The sequence below is a fragment of the Pyrus communis genome, chromosome 2, assembly GCF_041283825.1.
Source record: "Pyrus communis isolate YQ-2024b chromosome 2, ASM4128382v1, whole genome shotgun sequence".
NCBI classification, from domain to species: domain Eukaryota; kingdom Viridiplantae; phylum Streptophyta; class Magnoliopsida; order Rosales; family Rosaceae; genus Pyrus; species Pyrus communis.
The window spans coordinates 23,706,553-23,726,085 of record NC_142566.1 but is presented as its reverse complement, the minus strand read 5'-3'; the positions used below and the strand labels follow the sequence as shown (position 1 = coordinate 23,726,085).

Here is a 19,533-nt window from a genome sequence, read left to right as displayed (position 1 = left end):
TGTGTGCCGACGAGGACGTCAGGCCGCTAAGGAGGGTGGATTGTAAGATCCCACATCGCCCAAAGGAGTGATCCTTATATGTATATTCCCATCTCTACTTAGCATGAGACTTTTTGGGAGCTCACTAGCTTCAGGTTTCATGGGAACTCCGAAGTTAAGCGAGTAGCGCGCGAGAGCACTCCCATGATGGGTGACCCACTGGGAAGTTCTCGTGTGAGTTCCCATAAACAAAATTGTGAGGGTGTGCTGGGGGCTTAAAGCGGACAATATCGTGCTATGGTGGAATCGGGCCCGGGAAGTGGTCCCGCCGGGGCCGGGATGTGACAATAATAGCCTAATTTATCCAAATTAACATTTAATAAAATAAAATAAAAACATGTATGATCTTATAATTTACAATAATCAATTTATTATGGTCAATTATCTGTTTGTTAGTGTAAATTAAATTTAATGTCAATACATCCAAATATATGATGACGTACAAATAACCGTAATTACGCTTAAATACTTCACAAGACATAGTTACATTTTAAAATAATCAACTTTGATGTATAATAAACACGAGTAACATTATTGAAATATAAAATTGAAGTATCACTTTGCCCTTCGAAAGTCATAATTTTTGGATACGGATGCGTTTGTATAAAAATGACATTGTACATATATATCCTTGTAGGTAGTTTGTTTCCTTCGATATAAATTATTGAGCACATATTTGACCTAGCATACAATAATTGCTCATGGAAATATCTCCGAGGTAGGTATGCAAATATTAGATGAGAACAAAATATAATCCCTGTTGCAGTGTTAGTAGGTTGAAAAATTTATTCGTGTTTTGACTATCACATTATCACATGTAATGAAAATGAACTCATCTCACAATGCACATTGTTTATAGATATCACTAGAACTAATAATTGTTGGGATGATACCACACAGTTCAGTTTTTAATATATCAACATCGGTGTAATTGTCTGCATGCAAATTTGTAGAAATATTCATAGATATATCTATATCGACATCAGTTACTTTTGAAAACAACTGATAGAAATGATGAAAATTTGCTCAAAAAACAAGAAAATTTAAAACAAAAACTTAGGAAATATCATTTGGCACTTTGTCGATGTTTAACTGATATGTTAAAATCATAGATGAAATATGTCAATTTAAACTTCACCCTATTTCTATAATTTTTTTTTTATATTTTTTAATATTTCCACACAAATATATACTGTATCGAAAAAATTTCAAACAATTCACATAATACAAAAGATATCACATTTAGGATGAAACAAAAGGAGGACATAATATATAAATCAATGGTGGAATGGGTTGATTGGATTCTGCACTAGATAAAGTATAACAAAAAACTAAATGAATCTCAAAACCAATGGTTGAAATTGGTTGGGGAGGTGAACGTACAAAAACAATTTAAAAATTATAAAAATCAGTTTTTAAGTATCAGTCAAGAATGAGTTGCCCATGCCCAAAAACTCAGTAGTTCTTATTACTTCGATACATTAAAGGATCACGTTTCTGTATATATCGTGCAAAATTTTGAAACAAAAAACATATCGTATAAAAAATTGTGAGGCTTATATGCAACTCAAAAAAACCATATTTTATTTTTCAAGTTTTTTCAAAATATAGCTACCTCATTATCATATATGTTCATCGTATATGATATGATCAGCTTTTGTTAGATATGGTTAGTGTTTGATTTTAAATAAAAAATTTAAAATAATTTCTAACTGCAGAATGTACGATAAACAGATACGATCAACATCTCAAATTACAAACCATGAAACAAGAACTTTAATTTTAAATTCTAGGAGGGCTGGCTGCTAGTGACAATCCTGACAATGACCTATTATTTATCAATACAAAGGCTGTCAGTCAGTCACACTAATTAAAAATATATATTTAATATATTGCTTTATGAAATTAAATTTATAAATGTACCAAATTTTCTGGTCAGAGATCTTTGTAGTTTGCGAAACGATATATGTATTAGAGTCTGTATCGATGCCTCTCTTTCATCATAGCACAGTGACTCACTGAGAGAGGGGGGAGAGAGAGAGAGAGAGAGGTGAGAGAGCACTTGTCGTTGTTATTCTGAGGACGATTCAGTTGCCCAGTCTCCAACCGTTTCAAACACCCACACAGTGACCCACAAGATCGAATGCTTCCACCACCGATTCTCTTCGATTTCTTCACCACCTCCTCCACCAAACCACCATTTCTCTCTCTTCCGTATCCATCAAATACCCTTTAACTCTCTCTCTCTCTTCCCAATACGGGGGCAGATTGCCATTGCTGCGAGCTTTTCATTTCTGGGGTTGCTCCAAATCGATTTATCTCAATTGAGTTTTTGGTATTTTCCGATTTGAGCATCTGGGTTGTCGTCGTCGTCGTCCTTCATGGCTGCCTCCTCTGTTGCATCTCCGCTCTGCACGTGGCTGGTGGCTGCTTGCATGTCGGTCACGTGCGACAGGGACTGCTCCCCCAGGGCATCTATGCTCAGCTCCTCCCGGAGGCGGCCGAAATGCGCCGGAAGGAGGCTGCCGTCCAAATGCAGTAGCTTTAGTGGCGAATTTCAGAAGGGTCTGATTTCTGCGTTCAGTGGATCCAGCATTCAGGGCCTCATGAGCTCCTGCTTGGCTTTCGAGCCGTGCGATGAGTACTACAGCTCTAGGGGTTTATCTTCTTTGGGATGCAGTGGGCTCTCGTCACTGTTTGGATCCAAATATGGGGCTTCCAATCGAAGGCAGAGGTGTTTTAATGGAGCCGCATATTCTGGTAATTGTGTTTTTCTGATTGTTTTTGACATGTTCAAAGTTAAATGATTGATCTTTTGATTGTTTGTTTGAAGTGTATCAGAACATGCTGATCGTGGTCTTGTTGTTTTTCTTAAAAAAAAAAGCTGATTTAGAATCTGGGAAGCTATCAATTCATGTATTTTGTGTGTGAGTGTGTTTTTTGGGCTTAATTGATTGATTTTTTTTTTTTTTGGGGTTTTTTCAATTATATATTTTGGAATTTTGCTTTATTATTGCTTTCCAGTATGATTTACTTGAAGTTGGTTATATTGGTATGCCAAAGGTTGTTGGAAAGAGAGAAAAAGGTTTTCTATGCTGTGTTGTCTTCTTTTCTATAGAGGTGCCAAAAAAGAAACAATGGTTTTAATAGTGAAGTATTCGAGTTGGGTTCATTGATGCATAGCATCTTCGATTCGCAACTGTTGAGTGATTCATGATACTAGCCAGGAACTTTAATTTACATAGAATAAGGACTAGAATATCTTGTTAGTGAATAGGTTCTCTATCTTGGACCAGGAAAGACGGTTTCGTTTACCTATGAGTGAATGATATCTCCGCTCTAGAATGATATTCCATTGCCTGATAAACAATTGAAGACAATAACTTTGTTTTTTTCGGTTGATGTATTAGTAAGTTAGTACACATATTGTTTGAGATGCACGACGTTTGTTATATGTCACTGTTATTGGTGGAAATATAGGGGAAACCATGGCTGTAGCTGTGCAACCTACTGAAGAATTAACAAAACAGAAGAAACCTTTAACAAGACAGAGGCGGGTGGTTGTGACAGGAATGAGTGTGGTGACCCCACTCGGTCATGATTCTGATGTCTTCTACAATAATTTGCTTGAGGGAGTTAGTGGCATTAGTGAGATAGAAGCTTTTGATTGTACCCAGTTTCCAACGGTGATTAATTTACTAAACCTCCCTTCAAATTGTTGTTTTCCCTGTACCATGTTCTTACTTCTCTTTATTTTCTTCAGAGGATTGGTGGTGAGATCAAGTCTTTCTCAACGGATGGATGGGTAGCACCAAAGTTTTCTAGAAGAATGGATAAGTTCATGCTTTATTTGCTTACTGCTGGAAAGAAAGCCTTGGCAGATGCTGGAATCACAGAAGAAGTCATGGAGACATTAGACAAAGCAAAATGTGGGGTTTTGATTGGCTCAGCAATGGGTGGCATGAAGGTAACCCCAGTGTTCTGTGCCTTAATATCATGTACACTTTTTGCGGAACATTGAAAAATCTTTCTACCGGTTTGTCTTCAAATTGATGTTTTTAGCAAGCATGGTTTAGAGTTTGTAATGTTATGTCGCATCCTCCAAATGTCATTTTTGGTGGAGATGCACGAAAACTAGTTTCTTTGATTTTAGAAGTGGACTTGTTTATGTTCTTTATTTGTTAATTTAAGACAGTGTATCAGTATCTCTCTCCTGTAGTAACATCTTGTAAACGCAGCTCACAAAAATTAAATTCCAAGCCAGATAGTCTCACAATGATCCACAAAATCTGCTTTTGGGACAAGATCTGATGTGTTTTTCATTGCTTCGTTCATGTTTGATAAATCCATTTTGCGTTTTGATATTGAACAGATCTTCAATGATGCAATTGAAGCTTTACGGGTTTCCTATAAGAAGATGAACCCTTTCTGTGTACCTTTCGCAACCACAAATATGGGTTCTGCCATGCTGGCAATGGATCTGGTGAGATTATAATATATATATATATATATATATATATATGCATATATATGTATGTATGCATGCATATGTATGTTTTTATATATGTATATATATATATATATATGTATATGTGTGTGTGTGTGTGTGTATGTATATGTGTGTGTGTGTGTATATATACATATTTGATGCATACTCTTACAGTTTGTGATGACCGCTGAGATTTTGTACTTGTCCATTTAACTGATATTTACTCTTACACTTGCAGGGTTGGATGGGCCCAAATTATTCAATTTCTACTGCTTGTGCTACAAGCAACTTCTGTATTTTGAATTCGGCTAATCATATCATTAGAGGTGAAGCAGTAAGTATTCTGCTAATCATATTAAGTGGTAGAGTTTAGATGCATAATATTTTCCTACAACGTGAAGTAATTTAGTGGTAGTTTAGATGCAAAATTGAAAGTAATGGTGTGCTGATGAACGATCTTTGAGTGTATTATAATAACTGAGTTACAATTTTCTTTGAACTATTATGCAGGACCTTATGCTTTGTGGTGGTTCAGATTCAGTGATGATACCTATTGGTATTGCTCCCATTCTTTGTATATTTGATTTCTTAGTTTACTCAGAGTTGCACGTATAATAATATAATAATCTTATTCTTATGCTATCACTGCAGGATTGGGAGGCTTTGTGGCATGCAGAGCACTGTCACAAAGAAACAATGATCCAACCAAAGCATCACGCCCTTGGGATAGTGTAATGTGGCCAATAACAATGCTTGATTCATTTATTCTTTTATTTCCACTGTTATTGTTTAGGTTATATGATGAAAATTTTGTAAATATTGTTATGCACAAGAATGGTAAAAATCATCGAAAGGCATGTCATATATTGGATGTCACAACATAAATTTGTGTTGGAATCTAGTCAGCTTTTTGAAATGATGTGTCGTAATTTATAACTAAACCTAGTCATATCTATTGAGCTTGAGCTTTGAGTTTCTTAATTGTAGAAACGTTAAACAAGTGCAAAGTTACTGCATTGCGAAAGAAAGTTTGAAACTGTAATAATTGTTTCTTACTTACATGTAGACTTACCTAGGTGTTGTTTTTAACGAAATCTTGTTTTTGGTTATTGGACAGAATCGTGATGGCTTTGTTATGGGGGAAGGAGCTGGCGCTTTGCTTCTAGAAGAGTTAGAACATGCTAAGGTATTTTCTAAATCTTTGACCTTGGCAATGGCACTTGGGTGTTTGTCTGGATATCCTTTTTTCTTCTTTCTGTATAGGATCACATCATCTGTAACTGTAAGGTTGTAGGTGCAAAGTCTGTAGGGACATTCTGTATCCTGTGGTTCCCTCAAGTTAATCCGTATCATGCTTTCTGTTACGTTTCTTGAACTTGCTGCTACCCCTATAGTCTCAAACACATTTTCTAATCATTCATTTCTATCTTACAGAAAAGAGGATTTAATTCATCGATTTTTTTTTTTATTACAGAAAAGAGGTGCAACTATTTATGCAGAATTCCTTGGTGGAAGCTTCACATGTGATGCTTACCACATGACTGAGCCACACCCTGATGGTATATGCGTTATCTTTGGAAATCTCACTCCTACGCTTCTCGCATTCTTTTGTTGAGCTGTGGAACCAAGAAAGTTTTTGGCAACTTGTTTCTGTTGATCTAGTAGAGGTTCATTATGAAAGAACATTACGTGGAAATATTTGTATGAATAATGTCGTTATAGCATGTTTTTTGTGTGAATAATTTTATTCGCCTTGCACTTTGTTTCAATGAATAACATCAAGTTCTGGAATTTGAATTATTTTATTAATGTCCTTGGAAACAGGGGCTGGGGTTATTCTCTGCATTGAAAAGGCTTTAGAACAGTCTGGGGTGTCTAGGGAAGATGTTAATTACATTAATGCACATGCTACATCCACACCGGCCGGAGATCTCAAGGAGTACAATGCTCTCATTCATTGTTTTGGCCAGAATCCTGAGGTAACAACAATACATAGGATGCGTTATCTGTTTTTCTTAATTCCTGTATTTCTATATTCGATGAGATCTTTACGTTTTACAGTTGAGAGTGAACTCTACAAAATCCATGATTGGACACCTACTGGGAGCATCTGGTGCTGTAGAAGCTGTTGCAGCAGTACAGGTAACTTACGTGATGTTTTTGACTTGGAAAAACTGTACTATTTTTAGATCATATATGTAAGACCAAATACAATTGTTGTTTGTTTAGCTTGAAGTGTAGTTCTTGACATGTTATCTTCTTTTTGGGTAGGCGATAAGAACTGGGTGGATACATCCAAATATTAATCTGGAAAACCCAGATAAGGGCATGGTACGTTGTCTTCTGTTCCCTTGTAACCCTTTTCTGGCGTATAATGTCCAATGAAAGTGTATTTGGAATCATCTTACTCTGTCAGCACGTGAATGCAGGATACAAAACTACTAGTGGGTCCAAAGAAAGAGAGACTGGACGTTAAGGTGGCATTGTCTAACTCATTTGGGTTTGGTGGCCACAACTCGTCGGTCTTGTTTGCCCCATACAAGTAGAAACACAGATCTAAGTGTGCTACTCCAACCTTTGCTGCAATCGTACTGAAGGTATGTTTGCATACTGCCACCTTTTTTATTAGAAATGAGAAAGAATTGTAATATGTAAACAAATCACGCAAAGTGTCGGGATTTCTTATGAAAAATAGTAGTACGAAACATAATTCTGCAGTATTGTGACTCTGTCTGAGAGTTAATATCTTTCAACTTGAAATCAACATAGTAGAACAGTTACGAGCACTGTCACATAAATCTTCAACAATGAAATCAATGATCTTTCTTGCGTTTATTTTGCTTGCAAATTAAGCAGAACTAGTTATCTGCAGATAAGACTGAATCCACATTGAAGTAAGCACCCAAGAAGTCTCCCTTGTATTTGATCTTCACTATGGTCGGATGGATTGCGGCTACGAAAACTGAATCGCTCGAGAAGACTGTTGAGGAGGCCCCTAAGTAGAAAATATTAAGAGCTCACCCAATGGTTAACAAGAAATACTTTTGCTTGTTATTGTTAGAAAAATTCCCCTTCCATAACCACAGTAGCGTTTGTTCCTTTTATGTGCCAGTCGTTGAATCGCCGCTAAGGCAATAGTTACCTTGTTTGATTTTGGTTTTCTTGTACAATTAGTTGGCTGATAGATAATTGTAGTGAAATTTAGTCGGCAGGTACATGACTTTACGTTCTTCGAATTCCGACCTACTTGTATCTTCTTTCCAAATTTTAATTTTCAAAGATAACTCCCAGTCAGGGAAACAGAAATCCCCTTTGGTACAGATTTGCATTGAAACTGTAGGTCTAAGTAGTCCGTTATTCAGTTCGGTGGATGGTATGCTTGGGACCTGTTCGAGCTTCTTTATTATGTCTCCACTTTTTTATTTTGAGCAAGCGATATTCTATTCTAACCTACACGTTCCCTTCCTTCTTTTTTTTTTTTTTTTTTTTTTTATCTGGAGAAAAACTATAAAACAAAGACCCCTTGTGTTATATATTCCCCTTGAATGTGTTGATAGAAGTGGGAGGTTCTTCACCTAGCTTTCTTCTTGCTGCTCCCTTTCCTCTGGACCCGCGTTTTGGACTTCAAGTCTTCGGCGGAGAGGATAGCCGAGGCACTCTGCCTTTCGAGCTTCTTTGTCGTCTTCACCGCACTCGCTTTCCCCTTCTCGCGGCCGCCCTGTGCTCTGGTCTACGGCTGATCAACTTCCTATCAAGTGGCCAATATGCGTATGGTTCAAGCATGTACTTCGTCTTCAAATCCCAGCAACCTCCGACCATTCAAACCAGGTAAAAGTAAATGGAAATTTTTATTTGAACCATGTAACCTCTTTTTACACTTAACGATATATCTTTGTGTTCTTGTGCGTTTGTGTGATTCACTGTCAGATTTATGTTGGTCCAAAATTGACCCGATTCTGTGCATCAAAGATTCAAGAGGCCGGCCATATGCATGCTTTGCTCCATATGAATTAAACATTAGGGAATTAATTTTACAGCATGTCATTTCATTTGGATGCTTGTCTTAATCAAGGAATTACACCCGACACGTGTTACTCGAATATTTTTTGGAAGAAATTATCAAAATTATATAAAGATCAGAAATATAGGGAGTTTGTTATTTAGTGACATGTAAAAAATCAGGAGACTTATTCATTTAGCGACATATGACACTCAAAATCATATTTGGATAACCTTATTTTAATAAAGTCGTTTAATTCAATTAACCAATAAAGTTAAAGAATAAATTTAAAAATAATAAATTATTGATGAGGCTATATTTGGCATCTTTGGTTAGAAATAGTATATAACTCTTGTCTATCACTTCATTTAAAAATAATTTATTGCATGACTATAATTATGGACGAAATTATGTTTAAATATTATCGTTTGTTAAATTTAAGTTTCTTCTTTTCGAATTTCTTCGAATGCGGGTCCAATTCTGGACCATTTTGTAAGCAAAGTCCCAAGACATGGGTGAAAGAAATCCATCTTTTCTGGCAATGACACCAATTGCTCACATTACAAAAGGTTGAAAAAAAGAAGTCACCAAGTGGGAGAGTAGTACTCACCACCACCACACAGCTGTATAGGATGGGAATAGGATTGGAAGAAATATCTTCCAAAATATGCATTGTTTATGTAGTTAAGTGTAGCATCCATACGAGAGAGGAAGAACATAGTCTCCTCCCATGTGGTGTGACAAAGTTCTAACGCCAAACAAATCACGGAATCAAAAGAAACAAGTACTCCATTGGAGCCAAGTTTTGAGTAGAAATAAAAAAGTGAGTCTCAAGCCAACAAAGCTTCTCGCTTTATGAGGGTTGCGGGATGAATGTCTATTGTACGTAATCTTATTCTTGCTTTGCGAAAATGTTGTTTCTATGACTTGAATCTGTGATCTTTTGGTTACAAATGAACAACATTTTTATTGTGTCAAGGTTCGTCCTCAAATAAAAAAGGGAGTACCAAAAAAAAAAAAAAAAAAAAGGTGTGAAGAAAACCACTTAACAATCTAAAGTGCTTTTGTTGCAGTATTTCAAGTAACTTTTCTATGTGCAAGATTGGTTTGATATACAGATATGTTAGCATCATGATGCACTGTATCATGCTGGTGACGTGAGGTGAAAAAGTAGGGCATCAGTAAAGAAAGATAAATCACTGCTAATGAAATTAAGTTGCAACGAAAGTTATTCTCACATTAAAAGTGTTTTTAGAGAAAATATTTTTGATTTTCAAAAGCACTTAAATGTTTTCTATAAGAAGCATTCCATGAAAAACTTTAAGTGTTTTTTTAAGATTCACTAGTATTTTTATTAATGATTATTTCCAAAAATATTTTCATAAAAAACATTTTCAATTATTTTAAAAATACATCTAAACGAGCTCAATGTCTCCGCTCTCCGCATGGTTGCGAATCCGGTCTTCCAAACTTAAACTCGTCACATTAAAACAGAGGTAAATCACGTGTGGCTCATTTATTCAACCTAACTATTAATTAATTAAATCCAGCGAATAAAAAGAATACAACACAAAGATGTGGCCTTTGAAAAGAGGCAAATGGTTCGGAATTATAAAGTCATTGGTGAAGAAGGGCCATGGGGGATGACAAATATCAATGAATAATAAAATACAGACAAAGCCATGGTGAGTCGGTCACTGGTCAAAGAAACAAAAAGTTCCAAAACCATAACAAAACAAATTAATAAGACACATCTTCGTTCAATTAAAGACCACGTGTCAACAAATAATTTTATATTTTGCAATCGTCTGTGTTTATCTTAGAATATCATTACCGTGGATCGTTCCATCAAAAATAGTAAACAGTAGGTTGCAACGAAACTTCCTCTCTTTTAAGTTAAGGGTAGTACTTGAAAAATAAAATTTGTAAACTAATTAATATATCATTAATAATAAAAAAATAAGCACGTTAAATCATTAATCAATACCTAAGTAATAACATAATCGTTAACTTTTATGTAATTTACTTTACAAATTTAATATTCCTGACATTACGCTTAAATTAATATCCGTTTTTGAAATGAAGTAGCCAAAAAGTTTCCTATCAACTTGACCACATTACGCTTAAATTAAACTAACATTACGCTTAAATTAATATCAACTTGACCCATTCACATTGAAAGGTAGCTAGTATCTAGGAAACTGCTTCGTAGGTAGGGAGAAAAGCATGAGGACTAACGTGACAAGAGAGAGTCCACATTCACATTGAAGGAGGTAGGAAACTGCTGCTTCCTACATAGCAAGAAAAGTATGCATAGCAAGAGCGAAGTCTTGACGCGAATACCAGTCCAGAATCCACAATCAATCCTTTGAAAGGTTCTTTAGTTTACCTGGATTTCTCCAATGAATAATCAACTTGTCTCCTCCTCCTCCTCCTCCTCCTCCTCCTCTTCTTCTTCTTCTTCTTTTTGTATCGATAGTACTCCTTCGTGGAGATATGATGTCTTTTTGAGCTTTAGAGGAGAGGATACACGCACCACTTTTACAGATCATTTATACAAGGCGTTGGTCGACAAGGGAATCCACACCTTCATTGATCGCCAACTTGTAAGAGGAGAAGAAATATCACCAGCGCTCCTCCAAGCAATTGAAGAGTCAAGAATTTCTCTCGTCATATTCTCTAAAACCTATGCAGCTTCAAGGTGGTGCTTGGACGAGCTCGTCAAGATTTTTCAATGTAGACAATCAAAGCAACAAATAGTTTTGCCAGTTTTTTACAAGGTGGATCCGTCCCATGTACGAAATCAAACGAGTAGTTTCGGTGAAGAGTTCAAAAAACTTGAGTGCAAATTCGAGGACAATAAGGAGAAGATCCTCGCATGGAGGAGTGCTCTTAGAGAAGCAGCAGATTTGTCAGGACATCCTGTCAAGGAAGGAGAGTACGTACATTTCTTCCCCTTAACGTGTATTTATATAATTAGTTTCCTGGAATAATGTCATCAGTATAGTTAATTACTAGTGCATTTTTGGATAGAAACATAGAAATATATTCAAGTACACTTTTTTGTTAATATCGTGTAATATTCCTGTCTATTTGTTTTCACATTCTTTTCTACATTTTTCTGAAATATAGCCAAAAAAAAAAAAAGTTCACTGATTAATTGTGTGATTTGTTTTTAACTGCTAGCTATGAAGCTACATTAATCAGCAACATTGTTGAGGATATCCTACTCAAAGTACTTGATGGCACATATTTGGATGTGGCCAAATACCCAGTTGGAATACAATCTTGCGTACGAGAGGTGAAGGATCTTTTAGGTGTCGATGGAAATGGTCGTCGTGTGGTTGGGATTTGGGGGACGTCTGGAATAGGCAAGACAACAATCGCAAAAGCTGTTTATAATGCAATTGCTCATAAGTTTGAAGGTAGTTGTTTCCTGGAAGATGTTAGAGAATCATCGACAACACGTGAAGGCCTAATCCAACTACAAAAGACTTTTCTATCTGAAATTCTACGTGGCACAGAGTGGGAAATTGTCAATGTTCATCAGGGAATCAGCCTTATTAAGAATCGGTTGAGGCAAAAGAAGATTCTCTTAATTCTTGATGATGTGGATCAATTGGAGCAGTTAAAAAACTGGGTTGATGTCGATTGTTTCGGTGAGGGTAGCAGGGTGATCATAACCACAAAAGATAGAAGTTTGCTAGATTTTTATGGAGGTCAGTGGATATATGAAGTCCAAAAGTTAGAAGACGACAAAGCACTTGAGCTTTTTAGTTGGAATGCCTTCGAAAGAAATAAACCTCCAGATGATTATTTGAGCCTCGCACGATGTGCAATAGCCTATGCGCAAGGCCTTCCACTAGCTCTTAATCTTATAGGTTCTTATCTGCGTAAGAAAAGTATAGGTCGTTGGCAAGCTGTATTGAATAGTTACGATTCTTACGAAGGAGAACCTTATAAAGGTATTCAAAGAATACTTCGGAAAAGTTATGATGCCTTGGATTATGCTCTGCAACAAGTTTTCCTAGACATTGCATGCTTTTTCAAGGGTGAACATGAATGCTATGTTTTAGAAATATTAAGAAGTTCAAAGCTCTATGTACCTCAACATTGTCTTGATGTACTCGTTGAGAAAGCCATCATAAGTATTCATAATAAGAAGATTTGTATGCATGATTTGCTAGAACAAATGGGTAAGCGTATAGTTTGTGAAGAATCGCCCACTGAACCACGCAAGCGGAGCAGGTTGTGGCATCATGAAGATGTGCGCAATGTTCTAATTGATTGCAAAGTAAGTAGAATATATGTTCTTACAGAATTACATTTGATTTAATTGGCATGATTTTGAAAAGAAAAAAAAAATCTCATTGTGACTTGTTTGTTAACATTATATCTTTTACCATCTTAGGGAACAAAGAAAATTAGAGGCATTGTTGTGAACCTGCCCGAACCAGATGTGATACCCTTGAATGCAAAAAGCTTCTGGAAGATGGAAAATCTTGAATTTTTTATAAACCGTAATGCACACTTTTCAGGATGCGTTAATTATCTGCCCAACAGTTTGAGGTTGATTGAATTCGGTGGACGATCCAATATTGATCAAAGGCATACCTATGTGCCATCCAATTTTCATCCAAGAGATCTTGTTTGCTTTGATCGAAGGCATACGTTTGTGCTCAATTTGCCGTCCAATTTTTATCCAAGACATCTCGTTAAGTTTGATGTGTCATTCAGTGGCATAAGACAATTGAAGGAATTTAAGGTACATACTTTAAATTATTTTGAATCACTATTTATTTAAACATTTTTTTTTTCTCAAAAAAATACTCAGCTGTTTTATTACATTCTTTTTAAAGCAAGTGAACTTTTGTTTTGTTTTTGTCTTTGGTATTTTAGAATTTGGCAAAGCTTACATGGATGAATTTAAGTGGTTGCGAATTCTTGGAAAAATTTCCCGACTTATCTGGAAGCCCAAACATAAAGCATTTGAATCTAAGTGGGTGTAAAAATTTGGTTGAGGTTGATGATTCTGTTGGATTCCTGGACAAACTTGTGACATTGGATCTTAGTTGGTGCTCTAACCTTACGAGGTTTGCAACAAGACTTGGATTGAGATCCCTTAAAAGTCTCTATCTCGAAGGTTGCACAAGGCTGGAGAGATTTCCAGAAATAGAGAAGGACAAGATGAAATCTCTGACGCATTTAGGGATAGGAAAAAGTGGCATAAGAGAATTGCCTTCATCAATTGCGTATCTTACTGGGCTTGCGGACTTGGTTGCAAATGGTTGTGAGTTGCAAAATGTCCCCGACTTATCCGGAAGCCCAAACATAAGGATGTTGGATCTAAGAGACTGCACAAGTTTGGTCGAGGTTCATGATTCAGTTGGATTCCTTGATAAACTTGAATTTTTGCGTCTTAATGGGTGCTCTAAGCTTACGAGGTTTCCAACAAGACTTGGATTGAGGTCCCTATATTATCTTTCTCTCGAAGGTTGCAGAAGGCTGGAGAGGTTTCCAGAAATAGAGAAGGACAAGATGAAATCTCTGATGCGTTTGGAGATAGGAAAAAGTGGCATAAGAGAATTGCCTTCATCAATTGCGTATCTTACTGGGCTTGCGGACTTGGTTGCAAATGGTTGTGAGTTGCAAAATGTCCCCGACTTATCCGGAAGCCCAAACATAAGGATGTTGGATCTAAGAGACTGCACAAGTTTGGTCGAGGTTCATGATTCAGTTGGATTCCTTGATAAACTTCATAAATTGGATCTTAGTGGGTGCTCTAAGCTTACGAGGTTTCCAACAAGACTTGGGTCGAGGTCCCTATATTATCTTTCTCTCGAAGGTTGCAGAAGGCTGGAGAGGTTTCCAGAAATAGAGAAGGACAAGATGAAATCTCTGATGCGTTTGGAGATAGGAAAAAGTGGCATAAGAGAATTGCCTTCATCAATTGCGTATCTTACTGGGCTTGCGGACTTGGTTGCAAATGGTTGTGAGTTGCAAAATGTCCCCGACTTATCCGGAAGCCCAAACATAAGTGTGTTGGATCTAAGAGACTGCACAAGTTTGGTCGAGGTTGATGATTCAGTTGGATTCCTTGATAAACGTCAAGAATTGCATCTTGATGGGTGCTCTAAGCTTACGAGGTTTGCAACAAGACTTGAATCAAGGTCCCTAAGACATTTGAATATAGGAAGAAGTGGCATAAGAGAATTGCCTTCATCAATTGCGTATCTTACTGGGCTTCAGACATTGAAAGCAAGTGGTTGTGAGTTGCAAAATATCCAACTCCTCCCTTTTGGAAAGAAGGTGAAGTTTGATGAAGTTTCATCCTGCAGTACCAATTTACGGATGTCTCTTGATCTGGAATTGGAAGGATGCAATTTATCAGAAAGTGATTTCCTTGTGCCTCTTGATTGCTGGTCCGCATTAACATCACTTGATCTGTCGAGAAACAATTTTGTTAGCCTTCCAGATTGTATTAGCAAAGTTGTCAACTTGGAGACACTTATCTTGAAGGATTGCAAGAAGCTTTGGGAAATTCCAGTCCTTCCACCAAAACTAGAAGGGTTATATCTGGACGATTGCACGTCATTGGAGAAAATTCCAAAACTGCCGCCGAGGCTTAAGCATCTTAAATTGTGTAACTGCTCTGGACTAAGTGACGATGAGGTGGCAAAGTTGGAAAACAACTTGTTGAATGAGGTAGGTCTCTCTTCTTCTTAATTTATGTTCAAATGAAAATTAATTTTGTTGATACTTGAAAGAGAGATCAAATCACAAATGTTTGTAATTTGTAAACTATACATATCTATTATTGCAGAAAATATATCCGCGCTCTGAATTGGGCATTATTTACCCAGGCAATGAAGTTCCAAAGTGGTTCACCTATACCTCTAACCATCCCACAACTGTTCTATCTTTTGATGAATGGGATGGATCTGACAGTGAATTTCGTTTTGAAATTCCTCTAAAATTACAAGTGGGGGAGACGTTAGTAGGATTGGCTCTATCTTTTGTTCTTGAACAACCTTATTGTTCTGATGAAGATGATGATGATGACTGGGAAGTAGGATTTGATGTGTGTATTTTCATCAACGGAGAAAAGTTTCGACCTTATATACCGTATAAGCATAACATACAGGCAACTCATGTGCTGCTTTGGTTAGTGGATTTATGGGAGCAGGAGCAGCAGGGAGATATTTGTCAAGTTGTTATTCCTTTCCACAATGGCAGCCCCATTAAAAGCTGCGGCGTGCACTGCCTATTGCGCAACCAAGACGAACTGCTTCAATTGTCTCTGAGACCAACGAGCAGTGTTGGGAAGAGGCCTCGTCCACGTGGATCCTCAGATATCGTCGATGATGAATATGATCAGCAAAAACAATGGCTTTCCTCATCTTCGGAGCCAGCAGAAGATCATCCAAAATGCAGGCAAATTGATCCTAATGTTCCAATTGATATTGAGGAGGATGAGGAGCAAGAGCAACCGTCCGCTTCAGATGATCCACAATTTCTGATTCATTAGGAGTTTGGGTACGTACATTTTTGTTTGCACTTTACTAATCTCTAAAACTAAGAGGCTATTTGATGACTATTTTGGTTTGCAAACGAAAACTCGTTTGTTCTATTGTCTTGCGTTTGCCCTTCTGTTTTCTTTTTGTATATCTAAATCTTTATTAATTAATGAAACCCTCTTTGTTAACCAAAAGAGGGTGAAAACACAACTTAGTTTTCTATCACACAAAAAAAATGATAGGCAATGATGTAATTTCACATGTGTAAATTTTACTGTTTTTTTATTGAAGCCTTACCTACAGGTGATGTTAAAAAAAATAAAAAAAACAAAAAACAAAAACCTTCTACTCCCCCCCCCCCCAAACACACACACACACACACACACACACACACTCTCTCTCTCTCTATCTCTCTCTCTCTCTCTCTCTCTCATTTTCTAAAAAAAAAATGTGTTCATGCACACAAAGTGTGTAGGCAAATGCTAGTTACATATTAATAGAACACTCATTGTCAACCAAATCCTTATGAAATTACCAGTTTAACACTTTACTTAAAAAGGAACGTGAATAAGAAATATGGGCAGAATTGTGTTTTCAAACAATCAAAATTTTACTTGTTTATGATTCTGATGTTTTTGGCAAGTATGGTTTAGAGTTTGTAATCCTCCAAATGTCATTTTTTTCGGAGATGCACGAAGACTAGTTTCTCTGATTTCAGAACTGGACTTGTTTATGTTCTTTATTTGTTAATTTAAGACAGTGTATCAGTATCTCTCTCCTGTAGTAAAACATCTTGTAAACGCAAAATATTATGTTCACATAAATTAAATTCCAAGCCAGATAATCTCACAATGATCCACAAAATCTGATTTTGGGACAAGATCTGATGTGTTTTTCATCACTTCAGTCATGTTTGATAAATCCATTTTGTGTTTTGATATTGAACAGGTCTTCTATGATGCAACTGAACGAGTGTGGTGACCCTACTCGATCATGATTCTGATGTTTTTGGCAAGCATGGTTTAGAGTTTGTAATCCTCCAAGTGTCATTTTTGGCGGAGATGCACGAAGACTAGTTTCTCTGATTTCAGAACTGGACTTGTTTATGTTCTTTATTTGTTAATTTAAGACAGTGTATCAGTATCTCTCTCCTGTAGTAAAACATCTTGTAAACGTAAAATATTATGTTCACATAAATTAAATTCCAAGCCAGATAATCTCACAATGATCCACAAAATCTGATTTTGGGACAAGATCTGATGTGTTTTTCATCACTTCAGTCATGTTTGATAAATCCATTTTGTGTTTTGATATTGAACAGGTCTTCTATGATGCAACTGAACGAGTGTGGTGACCCTACTCGATCATGATTCTGATGTTTTTGGCAAGCATGGTTTAGAGTTTGTAATCCTCCAAGTGTCATTTTTGGCGGAGATGCACGAAGACTTGTTTATCTGATTTCAGAACTGGACTTGTTTATGTTCTTTATTTGTTAATTTAAGACAGTGTATCAGTATCTCTCTCCTGTAGTAAAACATCTTGTAAACGTAAAATATTATGTTCACATAAATTAAATTCCAAGCTAGATAATCTCACAATGATCCACAAAATCTGATTTTGGGACAAGATCTGATGTGTTTTTCATCACTTCAGTCATGTTTGATAAATCCATTTTGTGTTTTGATATTGAACAGGTCTTCTATGATGCAACTGAACGAGTGTGGTGACCCTACTCGATCATGATTCTGATGTTTTTGGCAAGCATGGTTTAGAGTTTGTAATCCTCCAAGTGTCATTTTTGGCGGAGATGCACGAAGACTAGTTTCTCTGATTTCAGAACTGGACTTGTTTATGTTCTTTATTTGTTAATTTAAGACAGTGTATCAGTATCTCTCTCCTGTAGTAAAACATCTTGTAAACGTAAAATATTATGTTCACATAAATTAAATTCCAAGCCAGATAATCTCACAATGATCCACAAAATCTGATTTTGGGACAAGATCTGATGTGTTTTTCATCACTTCAGTCATGTTTGATAAATCCATTTTGTGTTTTGATATTGAACAGGTCTTCTATGATGCAACTGAACGAGTGTGGTGACCCTACTCGATCATGATTCTGATGTTTTTGGCAAGCATGGTTTAGAGTTTGTAATCCTCCAAGTGTCATTTTTGGCGGAGATGCACGAAGACTAGTTTCTCTGATTTCAGAACTGGACTTGTTTATGTTCTTTATTTGTTAATTTAAGACAGTGTATCAATATCTCTCTCCTGTAGTAAAACATCTTGTAAACGCAAAATATTCTGTTCACATAAATTAAATTCCAAGCCAGATAATCTCACAATGATCCACAAAATCTGATTTTGGGACAAGATCTGATGTGTTTTTCATCACTTCAGTCATGTTTGATAAATCCATTTTGTGTTTTGATATTGAACAGGTCTTCTATGATGCAACTGAACGAGTGTGGTGACCCTACTCGATCATGATTCTGATGTTTTTGGCAAGCATGGTTTAGAGTTTGTAATCCTCCAAGTGTCATTTTTGGCGGAGATGCACGAAGACTAGTTTCTCTGATTTCAGAACTGGACTTGTTTATGTTCTTTATTTGTTAATTTAAGACAGTGTATCAGTATCTCTCTCCTGTAGTAAAACATCTTGTAAACGTAAAATATTATGTTCACATAAATTAAATTCCAAGCTAGATAATCTCACAATGATCCACAAAATCTGATTTTGGGACAAGATCTGATGTGTTTTTCATCACTTCAGTCATGTTTGATAAATCCATTTTGTGTTTTGATATTGAACAGGTCTTCTATGATGCAACTGAACGAGTGTGGTGACCCTACTCGATCATGATTCTGATGTTTTTGGCAAGCATGGTTTAGAGTTTGTAATCCTCCAAGTGTCATTTTTGGCGGAGATGCACGAAGACTAGTTTCTCTGATTTCAGAACTGGACTTGTTTATGTTCTTTATTTGTTAATTTAAGACAGTGTATCAGTATCTCTCTCCTGTAGTAAAACATCTTGTAAACGTAAAATATTATGTTCACATAAATTAAATTCCAAGCCAGATAATCTCACAATGATCCACAAAATCTGATTTTGGGACAAGATCTGATGTGTTTTTCATCACTTCAGTCATGTTTGATAAATCCATTTTGTGTTTTGATATTGAACAGGTCTTCTATGATGCAACTGAACGAGTGTGGTGACCCTACTCGATCATGATTCTGATGTTTTTGGCAAGCATGGTTTAGAGTTTGTAATCCTCCAAGTGTCATTTTTGGCGGAGATGCACGAAGACTTGTTTCTCTGATTTCAGAACTGGACTTGTTTATGTTCTTTATTTGTTAATTTAAGACAGTGTATCAGTATCTCTCTCCTGTAGTAAAACATCTTGTAAACGTAAAATATTATGTTCACATAAATTAAATTCCAAGCTAGATAATCTCACAATGATCCACAAAATCTGATTTTGGGA

The 19,533-nt window shown here is 36.4% G+C and overlaps 2 protein-coding genes and 1 long non-coding RNA gene across 4 annotated transcripts; all 3 read left to right on the top strand.

The window, feature by feature from the left end:
- Nucleotides 1–1,904: 1,904 nt before the first annotated feature.
- Nucleotides 1,905–7,834, top strand: LOC137748640 (3-oxoacyl-[acyl-carrier-protein] synthase II, chloroplastic-like). 2 transcript variants are annotated; one of them, XM_088688085.1, is made up of 14 exons: nt 1,905–2,799; nt 3,520–3,725; nt 3,803–4,006; nt 4,412–4,522; nt 4,767–4,862; nt 5,039–5,084; nt 5,180–5,259; nt 5,646–5,714; nt 6,003–6,087; nt 6,353–6,507; nt 6,590–6,670; nt 6,800–6,859; nt 6,958–7,125; nt 7,401–7,834. In XM_088688085.1, the coding sequence occupies exons 1-13, from the start codon at nt 2,421–2,423 to the stop codon at nt 7,072–7,074; spliced, it is 1,689 nt and encodes a 562-aa protein (XP_088544211.1). In that variant the 5' UTR covers nt 1,905–2,420; the 3' UTR covers nt 7,075–7,125; nt 7,401–7,834. The 2 variants fall into 2 exon arrangements, with proteins under 2 accessions (XP_088544211.1, XP_088544213.1); XM_088688087.1 differs by having other exon boundaries at nt 1,947–2,799; nt 7,385–7,834.
- A 251-nt stretch (nt 7,835–8,085) lies between these two features.
- On the top strand, nt 8,086–8,691 carry LOC148698779 (uncharacterized). The gene is made up of 2 exons (XR_015957940.1): nt 8,086–8,356; nt 8,456–8,691. It is a non-coding gene; the product is annotated as an uncharacterized LOC148698779 (long non-coding RNA).
- A 2,049-nt stretch (nt 8,692–10,740) lies between these two features.
- Nucleotides 10,741–19,163, top strand: LOC137746738 (TMV resistance protein N). Its single transcript, XM_088688071.1, has 6 exons — nt 10,741–11,466; nt 11,715–12,822; nt 12,940–13,293; nt 13,428–15,233; nt 15,352–16,064; nt 16,994–19,163. Exons 1-5 carry the CDS (start codon nt 10,931–10,933, stop codon nt 16,054–16,056), a joined length of 4,509 nt encoding a protein of 1,502 aa, XP_088544197.1. The 5' UTR covers nt 10,741–10,930; the 3' UTR covers nt 16,057–16,064; nt 16,994–19,163.
- The last annotated feature ends 370 nt before the right edge of the window (nt 19,164–19,533 follow it).